This window comes from Drosophila willistoni (genome assembly GCF_018902025.1).
Source record: "Drosophila willistoni isolate 14030-0811.24 chromosome XR unlocalized genomic scaffold, UCI_dwil_1.1 Seg105, whole genome shotgun sequence".
Taxonomy (NCBI): Eukaryota; Metazoa; Arthropoda; class Insecta; order Diptera; family Drosophilidae; genus Drosophila; species Drosophila willistoni.
In genome coordinates this window covers 2,221,307-2,245,326 of record NW_025814054.1, presented here as the reverse complement: position 1 = coordinate 2,245,326, position 24,020 = coordinate 2,221,307, and the positions used below count along the sequence as shown (strand labels likewise).

Sequence of the window (24,020 nt, the reverse complement as noted above, 5' to 3'; positions counted from 1 at the left end):
ATTCTTAAGTTAAGAAATAGTTCTGTGCTGCGCTCCGTGTATTAATTCTTCTTCAACTGAAGATACTGGTAATGCGATGGCAATTCCAATCCCAGATCCTAGAATAAAAATTTTAAATGTTTAACAATAATTTTCAAAACCAATAAAATTAAAAATCTATTAAAATTATTGTTGCAGCTGCCAACCGGAAAAATTGGCACATAAAAGAAAACTAAAACTAAAAAACAAAGCACAAAACGGAATCAAAAATGGAGAAGCAGAGACAGAAGAGAAAAAAAAAGAAAGAGACAAGAGATATAGAGATAGAGTGAGAGAAAGAAAAAAAAACGCAAAAATGGCAAAAAATAAAATAAATAAAAATAAAATACAGAACTCAAGAAACAGAACGAAAATTCAAAAATCTAGGTGAATTAAAACTCAATTCAACTTAGGAAATTGATGGGCATAAATCAAGGGAGTAGGGAGGGAAACAAGGCAAGTAATAGTAGGCAGACACAGGAAGGAAGCCAGGAAGGAGCAAGTAAAAAGGATTGAGGAGGAGGAGGGGGCGGGTGCTGCTGGGAGCGATTGGAAGTGGGCGATGTAGGTACAAAAAGGAAGGAGGGATTGGATACAAAATGGCTGCCATATTGGATTAAAACTAAAATACAATTTAATACGTATGAAATACAAAATATATATAAATGGATGTGAGTATACATTTAGATGCAAGTAAAAATTGCAGAGTCGAGAAGTAGAGGTATGTAAATTACATAAAAACAAAATGTAGCTGATATATATACATACAATTGTATATACTTATATACTACATTCATATATATGTAACATATATATATATATATATATTTATTTGTACATACATACAAACGAACAGTTACCGAGCAATGTCATACATACACAGCAACAACAAGCTAAGACACACACACACAAACACAACAAATAAATACATATATACATATATATGTATATGGATATGTACAATCTATATATATACATCCGCACATACATACAAATATATATATATATATATATATATATATTTGTGTGGATACAAACGGACACGCAGACATTGGGATGATGAAAGGTGGGCCATACAGCGGTAATCGGTGGGGAGCAGGGAACGCTATAGCATGAATGGCGCGCGGGGTCCGGCAGGGGCAATAACGCCGACTACGACAACGACAACGACGACGTTTGGCTTTTGGGCTGACTGACTATGACTATGGCTATAGCTATAGCTCTCTAGCTATAGCGGCATGGTGGAGTACCAGAAACGCTGAGTACAGAAGGAGCGTGTTTTTTTTTTTTGCGCGTTCTTGTGTGTGTGAGAGTTAATTCGGTTGTGTGTTTGTGTGTGGGTTATGGGCAAAAGAACAATGATTCAAAACCGTTTAATACTTTTATTTATTTCGAAACTAATAACATATTTTGCCGCAACTTACACCAAAATTTACATTTTCCCACAAGTTGCAACAAAACAAATGCCACACACAGGTTGTTGTTATTGTTTGTTTGTTCGTTTGTTGTTTTCTCCGTCAATTCTTATGAATGGCAACACAAAACACAATTTTTTTTTGTTTTTCTCCGTTTAACACAAATTTTCCTTTTCATAGAACAAGACACAAGCAAAAAAAAAAAAAAGAATTGGAAAACGCTGAGACCGAAAACGCGGACACAAACGAACGACAAACAACAAGAAGAAAGACAAACTGGAAATGTGTGAAGCGGAAAAGCAAAAAAAAAAAAAGAAGAGGAAGAAACGTAGAGAGGGAGAGGAAAAAACAGAGTTGTTTTCAAGCAGCCGGGAGCAAACAGAGTTGTTCAAACGTCGTTTATCGTTTATCGATAATAACATGCATAGTAGGAAAATTCAAAATGCATATTGAAACAAAAGTAATAACATTTACCAACTATATATAACAATTAGTTCACTCTCTGTTGCTACTCGTTTTGATTGCTAAAAGACACCTTAAAATTCATTTCAAAACTATGTCTTTTTTATTCAGAGTATAAGTGGCTAACTCGGTAACACCTGAGTGAGTGAGTTAGATGTGTGAAAGACGGGGAGCGAGAATAAGAGAGTAAGCGACTAGAAAATTTTGCGCTCAAAAATAGCGAATATTATCGATGCATGTGTGTGTGTGTGTGTGTGCGCGTATGGCGTGTGGGTGCTGCACATACTTGCATACATATGTATATATATGTGTGCGTGTGCGTGTGCGATTGCCATGTGAATGGGATGGAATGGCATGGCAGTATGATGGGAGGAAAGAGAGAGAGAGAGAAAGAGAGAGCGAAAAAAGAAAAAAACAAATTTGACAATTGTACGCGCGCCACGAACGAAATGAACAAAACAAAAATGAAACGGCATTGCTTCGTTGTTGCTTTTGCCGGCGTATTGAAAGATGACGGTTTTTTCTGCTACTTCTTCTGCCTTCCCCAATAGATTTTTAAAAATTTAGGCGCGCAAAAATTTGAAGAACATAAGCAACCAAAGTATAAGCAAAGTATATTGTTTAAATTGGGGATAAATGTCGATACCGTTGATGGGTGATTAAATTTAGTTACAGATGAAGACTAAAACGCACACTAAAATTCAGACACACACACATACTAATGGCAAAAGCGTCTGTAAGTTTTTAAACTGTATACTCATCACGATACTTTTTGCTGATGCTTCTTCTTCTTCGTCTTTTTCCAACTTATTTCAGATTACGTTTGCCTCTCTGTCGCTCTCATGAGCTATATATACATATATGTATATATATACATACATACAGACAGCCATACAAACACGCATACATATATATGTATACATATAAGTAAATATGTAAGTGTGTTTCATGTCTGTTTGTTTGTGTGTGTGTGTGTATGCGAGTTTGTTTGTCTGTATATGTCTCTATATGTATGTGTGTGTGTGTGTGTGTATGTGTGTGTGTGTGTGTGTTTGTGTGAGTGTGCGATTTGGTCTATATGCAAGTACAAAATTTGAAAGTAACCCGCTTCTCACCCCCGTTGATCGGCAACTGGTAGGAAGTTTTTCGTTATACATATATACATATGTATGTATGTATGTATGTATGTACGTATAAATGTTTGTATGTCTGCACTTTATATATATGTATGTATGTAAATATGTAATAATGTATGTATGCCTGATATATGTATGTACATATGTATGTATGTATGTATGTATGTATATAGTCAGAGTCATCACCTACTCTGGGCTACGGCTTTAGTCTGGGTTCATTAAAGACCCAAAAAAACTATCGTTATATTATTGCCCGATAACAAAATCATTTTCATGTTATACATACACGTGACCTTTTGGCTCCTACTCATTTATATTCTGTATGAAGGATATTCTTCTTCTTCCCTTTTAGGGTTACAACAACAACCACAAGAAGAAGAAAACAATTTTCTCTGTGCAAATTGTGTCGAAGAAGAATTATCCACAAAAGGGGGAAGCATTGAGAAGGAGAAGGATAGGTGGTGGCAACCCTAAAGTTGGAGAATACTTTCATCTGACATAAGATTTTTTCGTTGTTGCATTTCTCATTCTTCTTTAAAGTGCTACTACTAAGCACAATTCTTGCCATATCGGCTCAATAAAATGTAGATATACTATGTATCTACATACATATAAAGTCATACGAAATTACACACATACATACATATACATAGGTATATATGTATATTTCGAAACCCAACCTTAAATATGTATGTATATATTATGTATAAAGCTACATACATATATAATGATGATTCATTAATCTGGATGAGTCAATCTATCAAATATATCACAAATTGTTCAACGATTCTTAAGTTTCAAGTACTGATTTAAGAATTAACTAATCTGATATGGCAATATCCATTACAAGTTTTTTCAATAAATTGATATTTCTTTTATTAAACAATCGCAGAAAACTGAGAACTATACTTAAATCTCATGAACATATTTTCGCTAATCTAGAGAAGACTAAAGTTTCCACAAAATGACATACATTGTATCGCACCCAAAACTCACAGAATTCCCAGATACTTTAATCGTTGTAAAATTTAAGATAAGAATATTATGGCGTATATAGAGCACATGGTATATAGATAATTGCCCTAGTCCGATAATCAATCATATGGTTTAGATTTCAGATCAGTTTGTATCAAAAGTCGATTAACTAACTTGCTGATATGTATGGATATCTTAGGCCTAAGCATGAATACTTAATCTATTCATCTTATTCATGTTGCTGTCTCACTCATTTTGACATTGTCATCAACATCCTGACTAAATTAAGGATTTTAGTCCTTTTGTTGCTTAATTACGTTTACACAGTTAAAATCGAAATACATGATTATATTGTGCCTATTGACGGCCAAATAGGATAAGCCTTGACAACTTTTATGTATCTGAGATGTTATAGCACGTGATATGAATATCTAAATGGAAAACTCAATGTGGATAACAATAATGCAAATTGTAAATCATTTTAAATTAGCTTAAGTGAAATAATGTATCAGCTTAGAAGCTGTGATATATGTATGTTTTATTATTATTATTAATAATTTGATATTAAATTTAAATAAAACTTTCTATAGGCTTGTGAATAAATAATCAGGTACAGCATAATATTGCTATTAGGTGAGTGATTCGATTGGATTGGATAAGTCTCAAGAAATATAACTAATCTCAATAGAACTGATTAAATCAAGTAAAGTCTAAGAACAATTATTGAGATCAAAATAAAATAGACTAGTACAGATAGGACTGTATCAACGAGATTAATAATCAAACGAGATTAATAAAATAAAACGTAAATTCCTAAAGATAAACTCTATTTAAGTGTTTAGGTATGTTCATATATGTATCTTTTGTGTTGTCAACGTGTTTAACTCAGAACGTTTTTTCTTCTTAACCTTGGAAAATGGTACACTGACTGCAACTAAACAACTAACCTACATCAATCTAAATAAGAATTTTTAGCAAAAGATACGAATTTAAAGAGAGCAATTATTAAAATCAATATTAATTGATGACACAATGGAAAAGTCTTAGAACTAAACTAACAATTTCTTGTGGAAGGGAATTAAGGTGAGGTCGGTGCATGCCTCATTCTTACCCCAAATTCCTTCTGCTGACTTAATCCGATTCAGCTTCGTTATCCTCTTCGTCCTCGTTGAAGGATAGTTTATTGGTTGCTGCTGCTGCTGGCTTTGAGGATTTTTTGCTGCGTTTTTTATTGGAGTCGGTTGTTGTGGATTTAGATGTGGATGCTGGAGTTGGTGATGATGACGATGACGATAGCTCTTGGTCCTTTGTGGGCTTATGACGTTGCTTGAAGACAATGGGTTGGTTTAAATCTGCTGGTTTTTCGGCTTCCTCTGGAACACAAACCGTGAAAAAGTATTGATCATTGAAAAGTGCATTCAATTAAAAATTTATACACACACGCACACTCGCACACCCACACACATAAACTCTCAGATGCCGGCTGTCCCCACTATCCGTTTTTTGCACTGTCCTCCCCCTATTAGAAAAAGATATTTTTCACCCATCCACCCGCTAACCACTGACCCCACCACTTTTTCCTTCCACTCTTCCCATTAACGTTCCTCCACGTCGCCACCGCCACCGCCGCCGCCGCCGCTGTCTTCGTCGAGCCACTTGGCCTGCTCTTTACTCGCTTATTTCGTTCATCATTGTCTCTTCTGCCTCTTTGCCTGCTTCTTTCTTCTTTACTTCTTTTATGCTTCTGCTTCGTTTATTCTTTTACACGTTTTCACCCGATTTTCTGCGCGCGGCAACAGCAGCAGCAGCACCAGCAGCCACAATGTAGATGTGGCGGTGGTGGCGGGGGTTACAGTGGCGGTGGCGGCGGCAGCGGCAGCTGTTGTTGGGTCGCCGTTATTTTGTTAACTTCTTTGCCGGCTGCTTTATCATGCTCTGCGCTTTGGCTCTGATTTTCATCACATGCTCTGGCTGTTCCCCCCAATGAAAATGTCAGTGTGTATGCCTTGGCCATTGTCTAAGTGTGTGTGTGTGTGTGTCGAAGTATGTGTGTGTGTTGGTGTGCGGGGGGTGCTCCGCTGGCCACCTTATTAAATTGCAAAAACCCTAATCTTGGCCAGAAGTGTCAGAAGAATCAAGGAATAGTAGGCAATGATAGAATGACAGCAGCAGTAGACGGAAAATTGTCATGACAACCCATTTTGGCCATTGACTTTAAATGAAAGGGCCTGAAGGCGGCTAAGGGAGCAGAGGGGGCGTGGTAGAACTTCAGCAACAGAGCACAATTTTCGAGGTTAGAATTGAAGTTAAAATCGAATTTTCACCCACAAGTCAAAACAAGTCAAAATGCACTTGCAACATTTTATTTTTTGTTCACCAATATTTCCACGCACCAAAAGTGAATTTTCCAAAAGTGGATGCAATTTTCCGTTCTTTTCCTTTTTTGATTTGTTTATTCAAATTTTTATTTCACAAAAAATTCAATTGTAAAAAAAAATGCAAAACACACACACGCGCATACATACATATAGCACATATATATATATACTACATATATATATGTATATATATATATAGTATGACAGACGCGTAGAAACGACAACCGACGCTCGATTCTGACTCAACTGAACTGAAAGCCAAACTGCCACAGACGATAACTACATCCTACCTACGCACACACACACATACACATCCAAATAAACACACACACATACACACACACCGACGCTTGGGCTCAAATATACATACATACATATATACAAGAGCGGCATATGTCTGTCTGTATTTGTACATACCTTTTGCTATGCGCTGCTGCTCGATTGCCACCTCCTCGGCGGTAAGATCCCCACTCTGCAGGACAACAATTTGCGGCTGCTCGTCCTCACGCTCCGGCCTTTCGTTTTCCTCTTCACCCAAATCGTCGTAGTCCGGATCCTGTTCGAGCTTCTGGCGCTGTAGTTTTACAAATATATATGTGTGTTTTAGTTTAGTTTATTTTGGGCGGCGGGGGTTGGTGGTACTGCGTGTATGTAGGTCTGAGCTGAAGCAGTCTCTTACTTTGGTGTCGACGGTCGGTCCTTCTTTATAGCCAATTTCCGCTTTGAGTTTAGCTAGAAAGCTGGGTTCCTGTGGCTTTACATAGGTTATATTGTTACGCTTGGACATAGCAATAAAAACATTTATTCAAGATCAATGCGTAACTTAAACAAACTGATTTAAAACTTAATTCGCTTCTATACATTTGTTGTTTTGTGGTTTTCTTTTTGCGATAATGTCTGGCAACGCCAAAGTCCCATAAAGCTGCCAGATTTCCAATAAGCCAATACTTTTCGATAATAAATCGATAACAACATGTCAATTTCAAATATTCTCACATTGTTCAGCACTGATCAAAGTTACAATTTCCAACACTAATGCAAAATATCGATAAATTTCTATATCGATACATACAAGTTGGCGCCACATATTCAAATTGAATATTTCTGGCGCCACAAATATGGCTTCCAGTTTACTTTTGCTTACAACGGCATTAGTTTCTCTTAAAACTTCACAGTAAGTCAGAAGCGGCTTGCCACTATAGGTACTCATTTCCCTTAACTCATAAAACTGTCCCCTAACTTGCAAATTTTCCACTTCACCTGCAACGAAATTGTGATCAAAACTGACAGCAAAACAATACACAACGGCATTCATCAACGTCATTGGATGTCGCATACAGCATACCAATCCCCACTATCTCTTTCCTTCCCTTTACACAACCAATATAATAAATCATCTGTAAATTGATTTCCAAACTTCGACAGCCAACCAAAAATATAACCAAGCGAGGGGGTTTGGTAAAGAGCAGAATCAACAAACAAAAAAAAAACAAAAAAACACAAAAAAAACCAACTTGGGCAAACGTTATGAGCTGCTGCATGACATCACTTGGGAGCATATGCTGGCTGCTGATGCAGCTGCAAAAAAAGAAAAAAGATAGACGAGCCCAACTCTGGCAATTGCATCCTGGCACGCGCCATGTGAATCGAAGTTTTGTGCAGTCCCTAAACTAATATCAAATTGATAGCTTTTAAATTTGATTTCGCGTCTTATCACCAAAGCGTACAACAAATGGCTGCAAATGGAGTCAGCACTTTTCCGCCCACCACTTGATCCCTGTGTCATGCATTAAATATGAGCAAAGCATTTTATGAGGCGGTTCAACGTGGCGTATACTTGCTCTCTTAGTTGCCTTACTTTTTTCACCTATTTTTTTGGATTACCTTTGTGAAATACATTGAGTGGCCAAGTCAAAAGTGTTTTAGCCTTGGTTAGGAGATTCTTTTTCTTTTATTTAGTTTTTGTGCTTCTCTGGTTTTTGTTGTTGCTGTTGTTGTTCTTGTTTTTTGTTGAGCTACACAAATCGAGAACTCTTGAGTTTTTCTGGTTATCACAAACTGCATCCGGCGGCGTCACCATTGCCGTCGCTGTCGCCGTCGCCGTCGTCGACACTGTCGTTGTAGTCAGCGTCGTCGTCGTCTTCATCGTACATATGTAGTTCGAGCTCGTTGCTCGGCGGCACCAACGCACAGTGGTCGGTTTTTTTAAAACTACGAGTTTATCTGCAACTTTTTAACCTAAAAAATACATTAACATTACATGCATAAACTCCTAAAACACATAATATGCCTTTACAAAATTAACTTAAAGTGCTTTAAAATAAATTAAAATAAATGTATTAATTAAAAATTAAAATTAATTAAAAAACAATATGCACAAAAAAATATCAAAAGTCAAAAATGACAAATCGGGAAGAATAGTTTTTTCAACATAAATCTTAAACCAAAAGCGATGAGCGCACGGCCTGCATTTTTTTATAGTCTACTAATCGTAGTCCGATACCAAATTAACTGAACTTAAAGATATTTGTCGCTAGCCTCCTTTAACATTCTTAAGAACTTTAAAAAGCTGAAAAAAGTATGCAATAAAATTCTATACTCAATTCATAGATGGAAAAATGTAAACACTTTCGAAATTTGAATAACACGAGCAACATATCGAGATACGACCACTGTGCGGCGTATGCATGCAACTCGGCTCCTGGCATATTCGCCATTCAGATGCTCGTCAGCATTTGGCGCGTGCAGTGGTGGTCTCGGTTGGAAAAGAGTTTTTAAAAGAAGATTCTCAAAACAATCAGGCGTCATTTCATATCAAAAATTCGTTGAAAATGTTAAGCGTTATGTGAGTCGCACTTGCGCAGTGACGCGAGAAGAACACAAACAAAACTTTGAAGAAACATACTAGAATTCTCCTCATTGTATGTATATCGTGTTTTTTTTTAGTTTTTTTATTCTTGTGACCAAGTGATAAGCTCTTATCCAAAATAATAAAAATAAAAAATTAAGCAAAGCCGCGTAACCTAGTTTCCGTCTTGATAAAGAGACCTTCAATCAACAAACTGCCCGGCCATGGCACGATATTTTTCCCAAGCTCCTGCGGCTAGAGTGGTGTTGGTCCTCTATGCTCTATGCCTCATCAATTGGAGTGATGCAACTCCATATTGCCCCGCTGGATGCAATTGCTTTCAACGAACGGCTCGCTGCATTAAAGCCCGTCTAACCGAAATACCCCAAGTTCCGAGGGATACACAAGTCCTGTGAGTATCATTCTACTGTTTAAAAGCGCTAACCTAATTCGTTTTTATCTTAAAATCTCATAAAAGTGAAGAAAATTTAAATATTTGCGTTCTGTTAAAAGTAGTATACCACTAAAATGAGTTTTCTATATAAAAGTTTCCCATATGTATTTCTCAAAGTTATATTCCTGGTTGGCAGACTTTTTTTCAGAAAGACTTTTTCGAATTGTGTTGTTTTTTTAAATTAAAAATAAATTAAAGTTAAACAAAGTAAAACCGCAAACGGCCTCCAAATTTTAAATTAAGAACAAATTGAAGTTAAAAAAGTTTTACGGCCTTCAAAGTTAGCCCAAGAAAAAAGACATGTTGCTGGCGGCAAAGATGACTTAATGCAGGATCTTCTGAAATTAAAGTTAAGATTTAATTCTGGTTCTGACTCAGAAATTATAGTTCAGAAATTCAAGTTTTTTTTTACAAGTCCCAAAATTGTGAATGTGATCATGACTAGAATGGTCCAAAGCATAATTTGGTTCTTGCTTTCTGTGAAAATCATTTCATTGCAAATAGAGTTTTCGTGCTTTTTTTTTTGTCATTAGAAAATAAAGGACAAGTTTGCGTTTTCTAGCGAGTCCTTGTTAAGTAGGAGCCACCATTTTGAATTCGCCATTTTGAATTTGCGATTAGTAGTAAAAAGTAGGCAAAATACTTCCGAACGGGGGATCATTTATTTTCTCTCAGTGATGCATAAATCACACTTCTAACACAGACACACAGACAGAAAAAAGTTGACTTTACCCAAAATCCATAAATTAGTTTTTAATGCTTCGCAACGAAAGTTGCCAGTTGGCGTTAATTTGAAGCCTGCCATTCCTATCTGCCATCTATGCAACCTCCTGCCTGCACCTCACCCCACAAAACAAACTGCATGGCAGCTTCTCTGCTCTTAGCCAACCCCTGGGCATCCCCGGTATCCTTCAACCTCTATCTCCAATCTGCGTGTTGACTCAATTAAATGGATGTCGCCGCCGCCTAACCGAGACACAGAGACACTGCCATAGGCAGTGGCGGTGACGGAGGCGGAGGCGGAGGCGGAGGCGCAGGCAGAGAAGAGAGAATACGGTTCTCTCTTTTGGGGATTTGTATATTTATCGCGAAATATTTGCATGCATGTGGAATATTTTACTGACATTGCATTTATTTTGTCCTCCCCGCTCCTGTAACCCACCAAAGAACTTCACCTCTCCCTGTCAACCGAAAAATGTCAGCAGTTTTCGCATGAATTTTTCGGCGGAGATTTTTGCGCCGGAATGGTTGACGAGGAATTGAAGCAACACAGAAGGAGTCTGATGATGACTTGCCAAATGTTTGTGGAACATATGCATATTTATATAGGCCGTGGGATGTGCAACGACTGCAACGATTCTGGTTAAAAACGCTAAGAAAAAACAAAAAAAAACACATACATTCCTCTGGCATTTTTGTGCAGCATTCAATTTGAATCAAAAGTTCTTTTCAGCCCCAAAAGAAGTTGTATCAAGCTACTGCAGTAAATGTGGGCTCTAACCCAATGATTTATCATGATCATCATGATTTATTAATCAAATTCGCAGATGCTTTCACTCGAAATATTTAGGTCAGATACAAATTACGCCACCTCGACTAAAGCGGATTTAGGAAAACTCTAAATGGCCCAAAACAAAACATTTAATATAATTATTAATCTGACAAGCTATTATTAAACTATGTACATCTCTGCATAAAATAGGAAATCTAAAAGTGATAGACGAACCTCATATACGAGCTCAACCTTATGAAGGTTTTTCTATTTCAATGTTTCTTTACCATGCGAATACAAATCATTACACAAAATAATTACTAGTATTATATAATATCTCAGCTGAAAAAACATTTAATAAGGCTAAATATATGAAATGAAATAAGTAATTACATTCAGAATGCAAAAATGTGTCCAAATAGTTTTCAATGAAAAAAAATGTGGTAATCCATTTGATGTTAAGCAGATTCATCATAGTTATCATTAGCATAAAAGTAAAGCATTATTTCTTATTCTGTATTATTCTGTTATTCAATTTATTCCATATCATTTATATACACATATCTTAACAATTGTTTCTCTTAGAGTTCTTATAGAATTCGATTTACCTGTTTTTCTTTATTTTCAAGTAAAAGGAAACTGTTAATTAACCTAATTGCATTGTAAATGCATTGGCGATCTGGCAACGCCAGATAAATTGCTCACTTGATGTGCCGCAAGTTGCATCATGCAATGTAATTAATTTCTATTCATTAGCAATGAAAGGTAGTTAAAATCCAAGCCAAATGCGACTTGCTTTTAACCCAGTACTTAAATTAATCTTCATTTTTGTGTAAGGTGAAAATGGCTGCATAATTTATCATGCCTCCCAAAACAACTATCTAACTATATATGTAAGCACATACATATGTGTGTGTGTGTGTGTGTGTGTGTGTGTGTACAACACAACAGCAACACAAAAATTGCATTCTCCACTTTTTCCATTCTTATTCTCATTCTCATTCTCTCACTCTGATTCCCCACTCTCATTTTGATGATGCTGATTCCATTTTATTTCGTAGCCGAACCGTTGCACACTTTTTAATTAATTTGTTGTCAGACAAAAGTTTTTCATATTTTCCTACATTTAAACACATGTTTATATGCAACACATATTTATCTCACTGTGTGTGTGTGTGTGTCTATGCGTTTGTGCAAAATTTTTGTTATTTATTTAAATTTGAACATTTAACACAAAAATTCCCCACACATTTCTTATTCTCATATGCTGGCCATACATACATATGTTCCGAGTCTAAAATGAATTTTTCTGAAGAGGAGGAGCTCTCCAGGAGAAGGAGGACGACCAGTAATAGTAGACGGTAGACCAGTAGACGGTGGGATAAAAACAAAACATTTTTATGGAACTCGAACACATGCCTTGATCTTCCTTCTTGCTGCCCCTCAGCCCCCTGCTATCTCTCATGTTCACTCGGTTTAATTTTATTAATGTGCACGAATTTGTTTACATTTTTTTCTTTTTTTTTTTTTTAGTTTTTTTCCCCAAAGTAGTGTGGAACGGGTGATAGGTTTTGGGGAAAAATGTGTGAACAATATTTATATTGTATTTCCCCGGAGCGGCATTTGAAAAAATAAAAAAGAAAAACAGAAAAGTCAAGTAAATGGTTTGCTTTACATGTCCAATTTATCAAAAATAAATTAAAATGACTGCAAAATTGCATTTCAAAACAAGAAACGGCAAACAATCATTCAAAATATTCCGCATATCCATGTAAAATAAGTTCATAATTAGTTGCATTGTGGTGATCTGTCAATGTCAATTTGGATAACCATTTTGGTAATGTGGCAACGCCATGGAAATCTAGCCTGCAAGGGTAACCACAATTTTTCAAATCAATTGAGCATTTTCATGGTTTTTTTTTTGTGCCCCATAAGCATGAATATTGCTGGCAATGATACGTACTCGTATTTTAAGGAACTCCCGCAGTTTATTCCAAAGTCATGTGATCCACTTTCTTTCTCGCAAAAAAATTCCAACAGAAAAAGTTTTATCTTTCCATTTTATGGCTCCTCCGCTTAGCCAAAGCCACACATTTTTTTGTTCCTTTAGAACTTGTCCATCCATCACATAGAAAGTCGTCTTCTTACGCAAAATTCAGCATGCGAGGGATAGCTTGTAAAAATTATTTACTACGAGGCCAGGGTCGGTTACCGAAACTTTGCACAGATGTTCAGATAAAATAGGTTTTGCCTTTTTTTGATAGAAAGATGGATGAAATCGATAAATATGTACATAGATCTGCTAATAGAGAATCCTAGTATAAAATGGTCTGAGTAAGCGGCTTTGGAAGTTCAGTTTGTTCATGTTGAACCTATGAAATACATATATTCCTATATAGTTTTCCGCTCTTGATCAATTGGCTTGATCAAACTAGTTGGTATGACTATAGCGTAAACAGCAATTAAGTGATTGTTTCAAAATAGAAAATGTTAACTGCATATAAGATTTAATAATGTGATTAATATGACTAAAAACTGATAATAATTGTTATAAGGTCTACTTGTTGTCCAAAGTACTGACCTTTTTTAGGCCTAACTAACAGAGATGCCTATTCCAGCCCTGTGGGGGAAAACCTTTTTGATCCTGTGTTTAAACTTGCAACCAAATGGAAGGCCAAACCGAGTAACATACGGCGCACGGTCAAAGCAGTAACAGCATCATTCATCTTGCCACGCCTCTACTCCACCCACACATCCACAAACACACACACACATGTCGGCGTTTTTGCACTTTTTCTACATTCTTTTTTTCCCATCTGGTCTCGTTCGTTTTTGCTAAATAAATGCACTTGATTTCATTTCATGATGATGCATTTTTAGATAGCCTCCTCCATCTTTAGTTTTCTTTATGTGCCTAGGCATATAGGATGTAGTTGCTTTGTCATTATACAAAAATGGGAGTGATAGGGGGGTGGTGGGGGGTATTTGATTTACCATATCTCTCGCTTCCAGCGCCCTCACACTCGCACCATCGTCATATCTTGCCGGAGAGAACTCGTAAAATGCAGCTGGAGCTCATGTGAGCTAAATATGGATATGCCTGCACAATCTAATAACATAAGCATTACATATATGGAGCATATATATATATATAGAAAATCTCATAATGTCTGTCTTGGTTTAGCCTTTTCCCCCTTTGTCTGTCTCTCTTCTCTACTGGTTCTCGAAATTCATGCTGCTGCTGCTTGTCATAACAAAAGTCGCACGTTGCCCGGTCGGCATATTAAAAAGTTTGATTAGTGACCAGTTCACTGCACTTGCCACGCCTCTTGGCCCCCCGCTCTATCACACCACACCGCTCTCGCTCTCACTCTCTATGTATATATACATGCATTGAAACAATATGGTACAATATATTTTTCCTATGCTTTTGTGCACAAAAAACTATTTGCAAAAACTATTTGCTAGCAAAAATTGTTTCAGTTTTGACTCCTACACACAGATCCCCAAATCCCCTCCCGCATACCCCCCTCCAGCCCCTCGTAAACCCAGTCAACCTATATCCAATCCTCTGTATGGCCCCGTTTCCCCCTTTGCCATGCTTTCCACCATCTGAATATCTCATCTCGTTTCAGTGCATTTATGCGTGAGAAAATGCCTTGTATTTTATAGCTCTAGCATATAGTAGTGGTAGTTGTAGTAGTAGTGGTTCCTCCACTCATCCTTCAACCTCTCTTGCACCACTTCACTTCACTTTCCTGCCCCTTCAACACGCTTCCTTGCAGCTCCAGCCGTTTTCCTGTTGTTACTCTTTCCTGTGTTGTTATTAAATATGCATAAATTTCCTTTTTTGCCATAGCTGCCGATGTTATAGTTGTTGCTACAGTTTTACATTTACATTTGCTGTTTATCTGTCGGTGGAAAATATTTGAAATTGTTAGGGTAAAATGCATTTCCCAGGCAGCATCAGCTCCCCGAACGACAACTCATTTGAATTGACACAATCCAGGGGATCTATGGTTGAGCTCTTGATAAACTGTCAGCTGACAACCTTTTAAGATATAATTACAGGGTACAAAGTACAACTTCAAGAAAGTGCTAGGAAACTATATTTGTCTCAAAATATGTACATATGTATGTACACATATGGTTTAGTTAAGCAGCAACGCTGGCAATCCCATAACAAGTTCTTACCCAACACTTTTAAGCAAATAATAAAGAATTGAGCAATTTATCAACACTATCAAGTTAAAAATTACCCAGTTTTGAGGTCTCAGAGAAATAATATTGCTCATTATCCAATTTAATGTATGTAAAATTGATTTTTAATATTTTTAAAACCTTATATTGATCTAGAAAAAGAACAACAAGAGTTGAAAGCCTTTGACCACAAAGTTTTTGTACAAAACTGTCGAAAACTAGTTGGGCAAAAGTTCTTAAAAGCATTTTTTAATCTCCCCAGAGGTGAACCTAAAATAAAACTTAAACATCGGCAACAATTCGATTGGTTTAATGCAATCGATATTGTTGGCGATTTATGTTTAATAGTAGAAAATATATTTGAAAATTTGATGGAGAAATTCGTTACGGAAACGAATGGCCATTAAAAGAGATGACCTCCCCCCCCTTCCGATTGAACTTCTGGCAACCTCTGTCTGCTGGCTACGTCCCTGCCACTGATTCTGCCTCTCACTCTGCCCCTGTTTTTGCCATGACTTTTTAAATGTACATGTGAAATGTGATATTGTTGTTATTGTTGTTATTTATAGTATTTGGTTTGGGAATTTGTATAGATTGAACCGTTGGCCCAAAAGCCTTCCAACAATTGCACTTCGTCTGCTGCATTTGCGTCTAGGTCTGGGTCTGGGTCTGATTCTAGTACTGGGTCTGAGTTTGACTTTTCAATTGTTCAAACATTTGCATAAAAAAAAAAAAAAACAAATTGTATGTATAATAAATATGCACACAATTTATAGGTGTGTGAGTATGTGGGTGTAGGTGTATGTTCAATTGTGTGCGTATTGGCAACAAAATTTTCAACAATAAATAAATACATGGAAATGCAGATGGAAATGCCACTCAATTTGTAATATGATTTGTAATTATGCAAATGAAGCGGTCGACCAGAATGCCGGAAAACTATTACCACAGACGCTTAATGTGACTTCTTCAAATTAAAGTTATTAAAGTTGACACTAAAATGTGTATATGTAAATGGCAAAAAGTAGTAGGAAGAACCACATTTTCGCCTTTCAAGCGATATAAATTTTTAATTTACTGTCAGTGTCAGATAAAAGACGAGATAGATAGAGTGGCAGAGGCGGAGAGAGAGAGAGAGAGAGATAGAACTGAAGCCTGTAGCTGTCTGCCAGGCTTCACTTTGACATAGAAAAATCTTCTATTGATTTCGTCTCTTTTGCTCTCTCTCTCTCTCTCTCTTTGGAAATCTCTTCGATTCTTTTACCATCTTCCATTTCTACTTCTTTTTGGTTTCGCCACGTTGAGCAATTTGCATTTAAAGTTTTCCACTTTTTTTTTTTGCTTTTTCTTTTTTAGTTGTTTGTGTGTGTGTGAGTGAGTGTATGTGTGTTTGTGCTTCTGCTTAGTCTATCTTTTACTTTAATGCAACAAAGTGGCACTTGGTTCATTGCCTGCCTTCGGCCACGCCCCGCCACCTCTCCAGACGCTTTGTCATTTCGCATGCTCGTTAGTGCCAAGGCGAAAGAATGCAAAATACGAGAGAAGATAGCAGAATCAACCGACAACAACAACACCACCAACAACACCACCAACAACAACAACAACACATGCCACAAATTTATAAGCAAAGTTGCAACAGTCGTGGTTGTGACTGGAGTTTGGGAGAATGCTCTCAGATAGCAACCAGAACATGTCAAAGTGGAGCAATCGGCAGTACCAACTGCCAGATGGTCAAGCGACCAAGCCCCCATAAGTATGCTATAGCCATAGCAACTCAGAGCGAAGAGGAAAAAAAATAAAGAAAAAAATGCAAGGGAAACTGGCAAAAAGGTAAGGAAGAATGTTAAAGAAGTGATACAGCAACATGCTGAAAAGATGCATGTGGCTAGGTGGCACAGGTAAAGTCAACAACATCAGCAGCAGGCAAAAACAGAAAGGATGAATGAAACGAAAACTGTAAAGGAAATGCCCGCTGCAGCTTCTGATGATGATGATGCTGGTGGTGCTCGTCCAAGCAGCAAACTAAGTAACCCATGCCAAGTGGCCAGACCACTTACATACAATTCCGAGTACGGGAGGCGAAAGCAAAAAAAAAATACCGGACACGGAGAAAAAGGACGAAACGAGTAGAAAGAGAAAACTCCAATTGAAGCTCGGTAGAAGTAGATATTCCAACAGACAGTTGCATAATAATGTTAATGTACAGATGGCGATCAGCTATTCAAGTGGTCTTCAGCTTCTGCTCCTCTAGCAAGTAAACAAAGTCGTTAACATGGCGTATGCGTAATGTGCATAGCCGTTATATCAAATTTAAATCTCTGAAAGACTGCATAACAAATTTGTCTAAGCTTTTGTTCCATTTAGCGACTAAACTGAACAAATTTGCTTCAGAATTAGTTGAAGATGCAACAAAACATTTTTGAGATATTTCACTCAAAGCTAATGCCAAAGGATTTACGTGTGGTGTGAATCCATTTTTGCTACGAATTGATGTGAAATTTAATCTGCAACCTGTCTCAAAAGATTTTAAATATAACAGAAAACGAATGAAACGTATCATTTGTGGCAATCTAATTCCATTCGCTTTTATAACCCACTCTCATATGTTAGCCGCCCATCGCCAAAAAATAAAAGAGAATAGAATAAATATATGTATCTTCACATTTAACCAAATGAAATTGCTCAAACAATGGAAAAATTGTGCACACACGCTCATATATTGAACTACAAATAATATACGCCCCTCTTTTATACGCATATTAAACACTTTCCAACTGAATTGAGCAGCTCCTGGTGCCAGCTCCATTCCACTTTTACTCATCGCCTCCTCCTCCTCCTCCGACTCCATTGGTATTATTTTCGACTCTTCAAATAAAAATCCTAGAGCCAACGCCATGCTCGACATATAAATCTGCTGTATAATTGAATTTCACACGTTACAAAAAAACATAAAATAAAATAAAGTAAAAAAAAAAGTAACGATGAAAGTTTAAATAAAATTTATTTCAACAAAAATACACACACACACATACACACACACACACACTGACATATCGAGGGAGGTGGGAACATGAGCTGCCTGAAAATGTGAGAATTATAACCGACCAAAAACACGAAAAAGAGATGGAAAAAAAGTAACGAAAGAGCGGAGTAGTAAGCGAAGGAGTTAAGTTGCCTGGGCATGCTGAAAGCAGCTTAGCAGTTGAAGGACTCACACTCGGAACCATCTACGGATAGGTAGGTAGGTAGGAGCACAAACACAGTGAGGCAATTTTTGCCTCGATAGGGCGATCAAGTTGTGGGAAAGGCACTTGTGAGATATTTACACCTGTAGAAATGTCGATGAGGCACAACTACGAGTCGGTGTTGCAGCTGGTGAGACTAGACGGGCGAGATGAAAGAGGCCCGACACATTAGCAACCAAGAAAACGGACGAAATTTGACGCTCAGCTCAGGCTGCGATAAGAGCAGTTTTAGTTGCTTTATGTGAGTGCTGAAGTGGAGGGAGGAGTGGAGGCAGGAACACAAAAATTTCGTTGGTTTCGTTGGGTCTGTTTCCCCTCTAACTCTGTCATCCTCCTACACGCTTCTTTCTCTCTTCTTGGTAGTTTCTTTTCTAGTGTGCTGTCAGACGAGGCAAGTTTAGATTCTTCTTTTGTGTGGGTGTGTGTGTGTGTGTGTGTGTGTGTGTATGTATTCTCTTCCCATTGCTAGGAAGTGAATTTTTGCTAGCCCATGCACGTGGCTTAACTTTTGCTGGAGCCATGGCTTTAGGCCAAGTCTTGCGTGTCATGCAGTCAGCCAGCTCTAGCTGCTTGCCCCATCCGCTTCCCTCTCTCTCTCTTTTCGTTTCGGCTTTCTTTCTTTTTGCTATAATTTTTTCCAGCATTGCATTTAACGCACAGAAAAAGAGTAGAACAAGAAAGAGTATGTTGGTGTCGGAGGGTGGGAGGAGCAGCAACACAGGAAGGAAATGCCATGTCGACGCTAAAACTGGGTTAGCTTACATAACGACAACATTAACGACAACGTTTTCCTTCCGGCATATCGCTGCGCTTCCTTCATCTCTGCCCCCCACACACTCGCCTCCGCCATTTTGTCCACACCTTCTGTATGGAGCATGAAGGAGAGCTTCACGCTTCGTCGCTTATTGGACATAATTACTGAATATAACAATTTTGTGGCCACTGTGCCAGAAGAAGGGAACCTCGAGCTTTAGTTCCATGGTCACTTGTGCGTAACTGCAGCGACAGATAAGTGCAACAATGCCAGGGAAAAGGCAAAAAGGGGAGATGCAAGCAACCAACCAACAAGCCAACCAGGACGACAACGTATCAATTCCGTGTGAGCGGACAACTTATACTTTACTTACTTCTTGTTCTTGTAACTTCCTGCTGATGCTGCTGCTGTTGCTGTTGCTCTTGGTCAGTGAAGAAAGTTTATCCTTATCCCAAAGTCTTCTTCACGTGTCATCACTGACCGCTGACCTCCGACCTCCGACCACTGCAATGTCGGCAATTTTTCGTTGCCTACTTTTTTGGGTCTCGACTAAAGACTTTAAATCACTTTTAGCCAACTTAATAGAATTTATCAAGTGAATGCCTCTATGGGTTAGTTACTTTTTTGTTGCCTACTTTTTTGGGCGTTGCCTGCATTCGAACTGAACTATTGCACTCGACATTTGATACGCTTTTAAATCGTTAGTCAATAATTATTTCAAATTCACAAATGCCTATGGTAACACCTAGCCTCTTTGATGTATCCTAATTGTGCTCAGATCATGTTACACATTCTAAATACACAGTGAGAATAGAATAAATAACAGTTTGATGATTAGATTATACATACAACAAAAGTTCGCTAAATCAGTAGTTGGATAGACCAGTACTTAGATTTAGCAGTAGTTGGATGTAAAGAAGACTTTCCTAGAATTCAGTTTTCGAAAATTACAAAGAGAACAAGCAATACTTTCAGATAATTAACACGATATTTTCAAAGCTCCTTGGTTGGGGGCGGTTTTTTGTTCCTCATTTCACATGCCTAGAACCGCCTTTTTCATAGCAGGGAGAATGTTATTGGCTTGAACAGGCAAAGTTCACCAGTAAATTAGCTCGACTGGGCATTAGGCTAAGGATTTGCAAGTAGAAATGTTTGTTTTGTATGCAAAACATTTAAGCCCGGATCACGAAATTTTCATTATCAAGCTGAAGCTTTTGTTTTTTGAAAATATGCTCAAATTTTCTGTGTTCGTTCTCTACTTGTATATTTCTCCTATCTTGATTGCCTTGTCAAAAGAGGGAAGCGAGTAAAAAAGATGAAACGAAAACTAGGTTAAAAATTTTCCTTAAATGTTTCTTGTTTTTCTTAGCCAAAAAATATTTCTCTTGTTGTGTGCTCGTTCGTACCATAGGGGCAAATGGCAAACAAAACAAAGCGAAGCGTTTTATGCATGCACACAACAAGCCAATTACGCAAAGTGCTCTAAGTATCCCAAACAGCAGCAGGAATAGCAGTAACAACAACAACAACAACAACAACTGGACACAATTACATTAACAGTTTAGCACACACAAACACACACACACACACATACATATACATACTCATAGAAAAAGTGAGTGAATGAAAGGAGTGAGTGAGTGAGTGAGTGAGTGAGAGAGAAAGAGACTAAAACAAGGGCAAACAAACAGAAATGAAACGAAATTAAATCAAAGCTACAAAGCTTGAAAATAAGCCCAGAAAAGCAGTTAGAAAGCAGTAAATAAAACTCAGGCCAAAAGGATATGCAGCAGCAGTAGCAGCAGGAACATTGCATCCTCGACAGTTGTCAAAATGACAAAGTGACTCTGTCTCTTTTTCTTGTGCTCTCACTCTGTCTCTCTTGTCTTTTCTAACTCCCATTCTGACTGACAGACTTTTACGCACACACAAACGATAAAGAAAACGAAGAAAAAGCAACTAAGTAGAAAGTTGAAGATGCGTAAGATATGTTTTTTGCATTACCCTTTACAAGAGTATTGCACTCAACGCTCCAAGGGGAAATCCTCGACGTTCTTATAACCACTCGTTGTCCAATTCAATAAAGCTAATTCCTGATAACAACCTGAGATGGACAGGCATCTACCTTGACACAAAGACTTGTATGCAGTTTCCCAAAGATCTTAAGAAAAAAGTTGCCAAACATTCTTTTTGACTAGTTTTGACATCTCGTAGCATCTCTTTGACTTCTTAAAACATTTCCCCATAGAAATAGTTTATATATTATGAAAGGTTTTCCATTGATTGGCAGCGAAGAGTTACAAGCTTTGCTATTTCGTTGTTTGTTTTATTTAATTGTAATTCACAACTAGTTTTACCTTTCAAGCAGTGGCATTTATCAAATAGTTAAGTACATAACTTGTAATTCAGCCAAATTAGCAAATCTAATCAAGACATAGAAAGTATGTATTAAATTCCTCTTTGGTCTTTTCTATGAAAAAAATCCTAGAGTCTAGTATATGTATCTTCATTTTAATCAGCATAGAGTATTGGCAGTTCGTGTCGTCAATTTGAATTTTTGGTAACTTTGTTTTATAAAATTCTACAACACAAAAATAAACGACATGTGCTAGGAGATGGAAGAGATGAAGCCGAGCAGCAGAGGGGAAAAAGTGAAGGAGAAGGCAAAGGATTACATTACCAAGTGTCTGATTGTAGCATTTCACACACTCTCACATAAACACACACACACACACACGGAGGGAGAGAGACAATTGTCAAGCAGTTGGAAATCACCTGGGCAACCCAAGAGAAATGTCATAGCAGGCAGCTTTTATTTGTCGTTGTTGTTGCTTTGCCTGTTTGTAAGCCATGTTATTACAATAATGTGCAAGGCAAACGTGTGTGTGTGTGTATGAGAGTGTCAGTGTGTGTGTCTCTGTGTCTGTGACAGGCCAAAGTTAAATCATGTTTTTATTGTCACATTTGCCATAAAGGCAGTCCAGGGAGCAGAAAGAGAGAAAGAGAGAGAGAGAGAGAGAGAGATGGTGTCATAAGATGCTAGCTAAGCTCAAGGGAGACATAAGAAAGGGGTACGGAAGTGGGTGTGTGTGTGTGAGAGACTAGGGGTAGAGGGATGTGTATAAGCCAGACAAATCATAATCAAAGACAACAAACAGGGGCTAAGGCCTCCTCGTCCCCCATTCCAATTTTACCTTAACAACCTTCTACCTCCTATATAGAGAAACGAGAAAGAGAAGGAAAAAGAAGAAGAAGGCTGAAGGCTGATCACATTGATAACAACACAGCAGCCTTCAGTATTCCTTTGCTCAATCTGCTTTACCCCATCCACTCTGTTACACCCCCCGCCTTCATCGTCCACCATTCCTTTACGCCAGAGCAAATAAAAAGCTCACGTTTATAATGTTCTTTTTATGTTGCATACTTTATGGCGTCAGGGTGTAAAAGTGAGCGCATGTTATGTGGGTTTTGCGGTGTCTGTGTGTCTGTGTCGGGCAAAGAACACAAGCAGAAGGAAATGCTAAAGAAAAAAAAACCAACAACTACTGTTAACTATAATGAAAATGCAGTGAAGTAGAAAATATACTGTCCTAATGATAAAACTAACTTGCATTGAAAGCAAACAAGCAAATTCAAAGCGTGGCAGAAAACCAATTTCAATGTATGTACATACAAATATGCATTGAGGAGGAATCCTCCTTGTTTTGAGTATTGTTTGATGAAAATTTCATAAATTTTGCATATTAGATACGAGTATTTTTAATAAATGCTATACGATTAACAACAACAATGAAGGAAACCCCCCCACAGAGTACAAAAACACAAAAGCCGGACTTTTCGCATCAGGAGAGTTTGTGGAAATTGTTGAAATTCATTGAACTATTGTTCAGTGCTTGCAATTTAATGCAATTTTAAAGCCAGTGTTGTACAATGAGAGCATGCGTTATACAATACTGTTGTTATTGGATAAAGGGAATTTAAATGCAAATTGAATCAATAAATTCAATTGAACGGAAGAGAGACGGGATGCAAACCGAAACTATTTCCAGTTAAATACGAATTAAATTCCTTACGGAAATAACTTTGTCAAACTAGCATACATATCTCTCTCTCTCTCTATCTAGCTCTTTCACTCACTTCCGCCTCCTCTTTTAACCCTTTCTATCTCTCTCTCTGTCTCTTTCTCTATAGCAAAGCCCTTAGTTGTAGCTAAACAATCAACTCAATTCTCAAAAGGGTTTACCGCAAACATTTAGTGCCAAAAGCTTGACTCAACCAACCAAAATGCATACATATTGGTATGTATGTACCTTCTGCACGATCTGCCCCCCAAAGTTGGTCGCTTCGTCAGGCAAAACCCCTCACTAATTTACTTGCTGCGGTTTTTGGCTCCACTAATTGTGACAACTAATTGAAATCAAATTAGTAAAAGCCACTAAACAGTTTAACGCTCGCTGAACATTCAACGGCAACGTGAACGCCGACGCCTTTGCCAACAACCACGCCCACATTATACATATATCTACTAGTATATAGTACTAACCATAAACCCAATACACAATGCCAATTGTTTTCATTCAATTTGCTTTAAAATTATACGTACGTACATACATATGGCTCTTGGCTTTAGTTTTTGGTCAAAC

At 37.6% G+C, this 24,020-nt stretch overlaps 2 protein-coding genes across 2 annotated transcripts in view; one reads left to right on the top strand and one right to left on the bottom strand.

Moving 5' to 3' along the window:
- Positions 1–4: 4 nt before the first annotated feature.
- LOC6645146 (uncharacterized protein KIAA1143 homolog) lies at positions 5–7,285 on the bottom strand. The gene is made up of 4 exons (XM_002067810.4): positions 7,064–7,285; positions 6,802–6,958; positions 5,118–5,379; positions 5–98 (listed from the first exon to the last, which is right to left on the bottom strand). Exons 1-3 carry the CDS (start codon positions 7,169–7,171, stop codon positions 5,138–5,140), a joined length of 507 nt encoding a protein of 168 aa, XP_002067846.1. The 5' UTR covers positions 7,172–7,285; the 3' UTR covers positions 5–98; positions 5,118–5,137.
- A 1,834-nt stretch (positions 7,286–9,119) lies between these two features.
- Positions 9,120–24,020, top strand: part of LOC6645145 (peroxidasin) — a 34,761-nt gene continuing 19,860 nt past the window's right edge. The window contains exon 1 of the mRNA XM_002067809.4: positions 9,120–9,644. Within this exon, the coding sequence (XP_002067845.1) occupies positions 9,457–9,644 (188 nt within the window). The 5' untranslated portion in view covers positions 9,120–9,456. The remainder of the gene's footprint in view (positions 9,645–24,020) is intronic.

What these genes read in the sequence shown, in the direction of transcription:
- LOC6645146 (XM_002067810.4), bottom strand. Translation starts at nt 7,171, where the DNA reads ATGTCCAAGCGTAACAATATAACCTATGTAAAGCCACAGGAACCCAGC. An exon ending in GACCGACCGTCGACACCAAA is followed by an intron (nt 6,959 to 7,063) that starts GTAAGAGACTGC and finishes GTAAAACTACAG; the next exon opens with CGCCAGAAGCTCGAACAGGA. An exon ending in GCAGCAGCGCATAGCAAAAG is followed by an intron (nt 5,380 to 6,801) that starts GTATGTACAAAT and finishes TTTGTGTTCCAG; the next exon opens with AGGAAGCCGAAAAACCAGCA.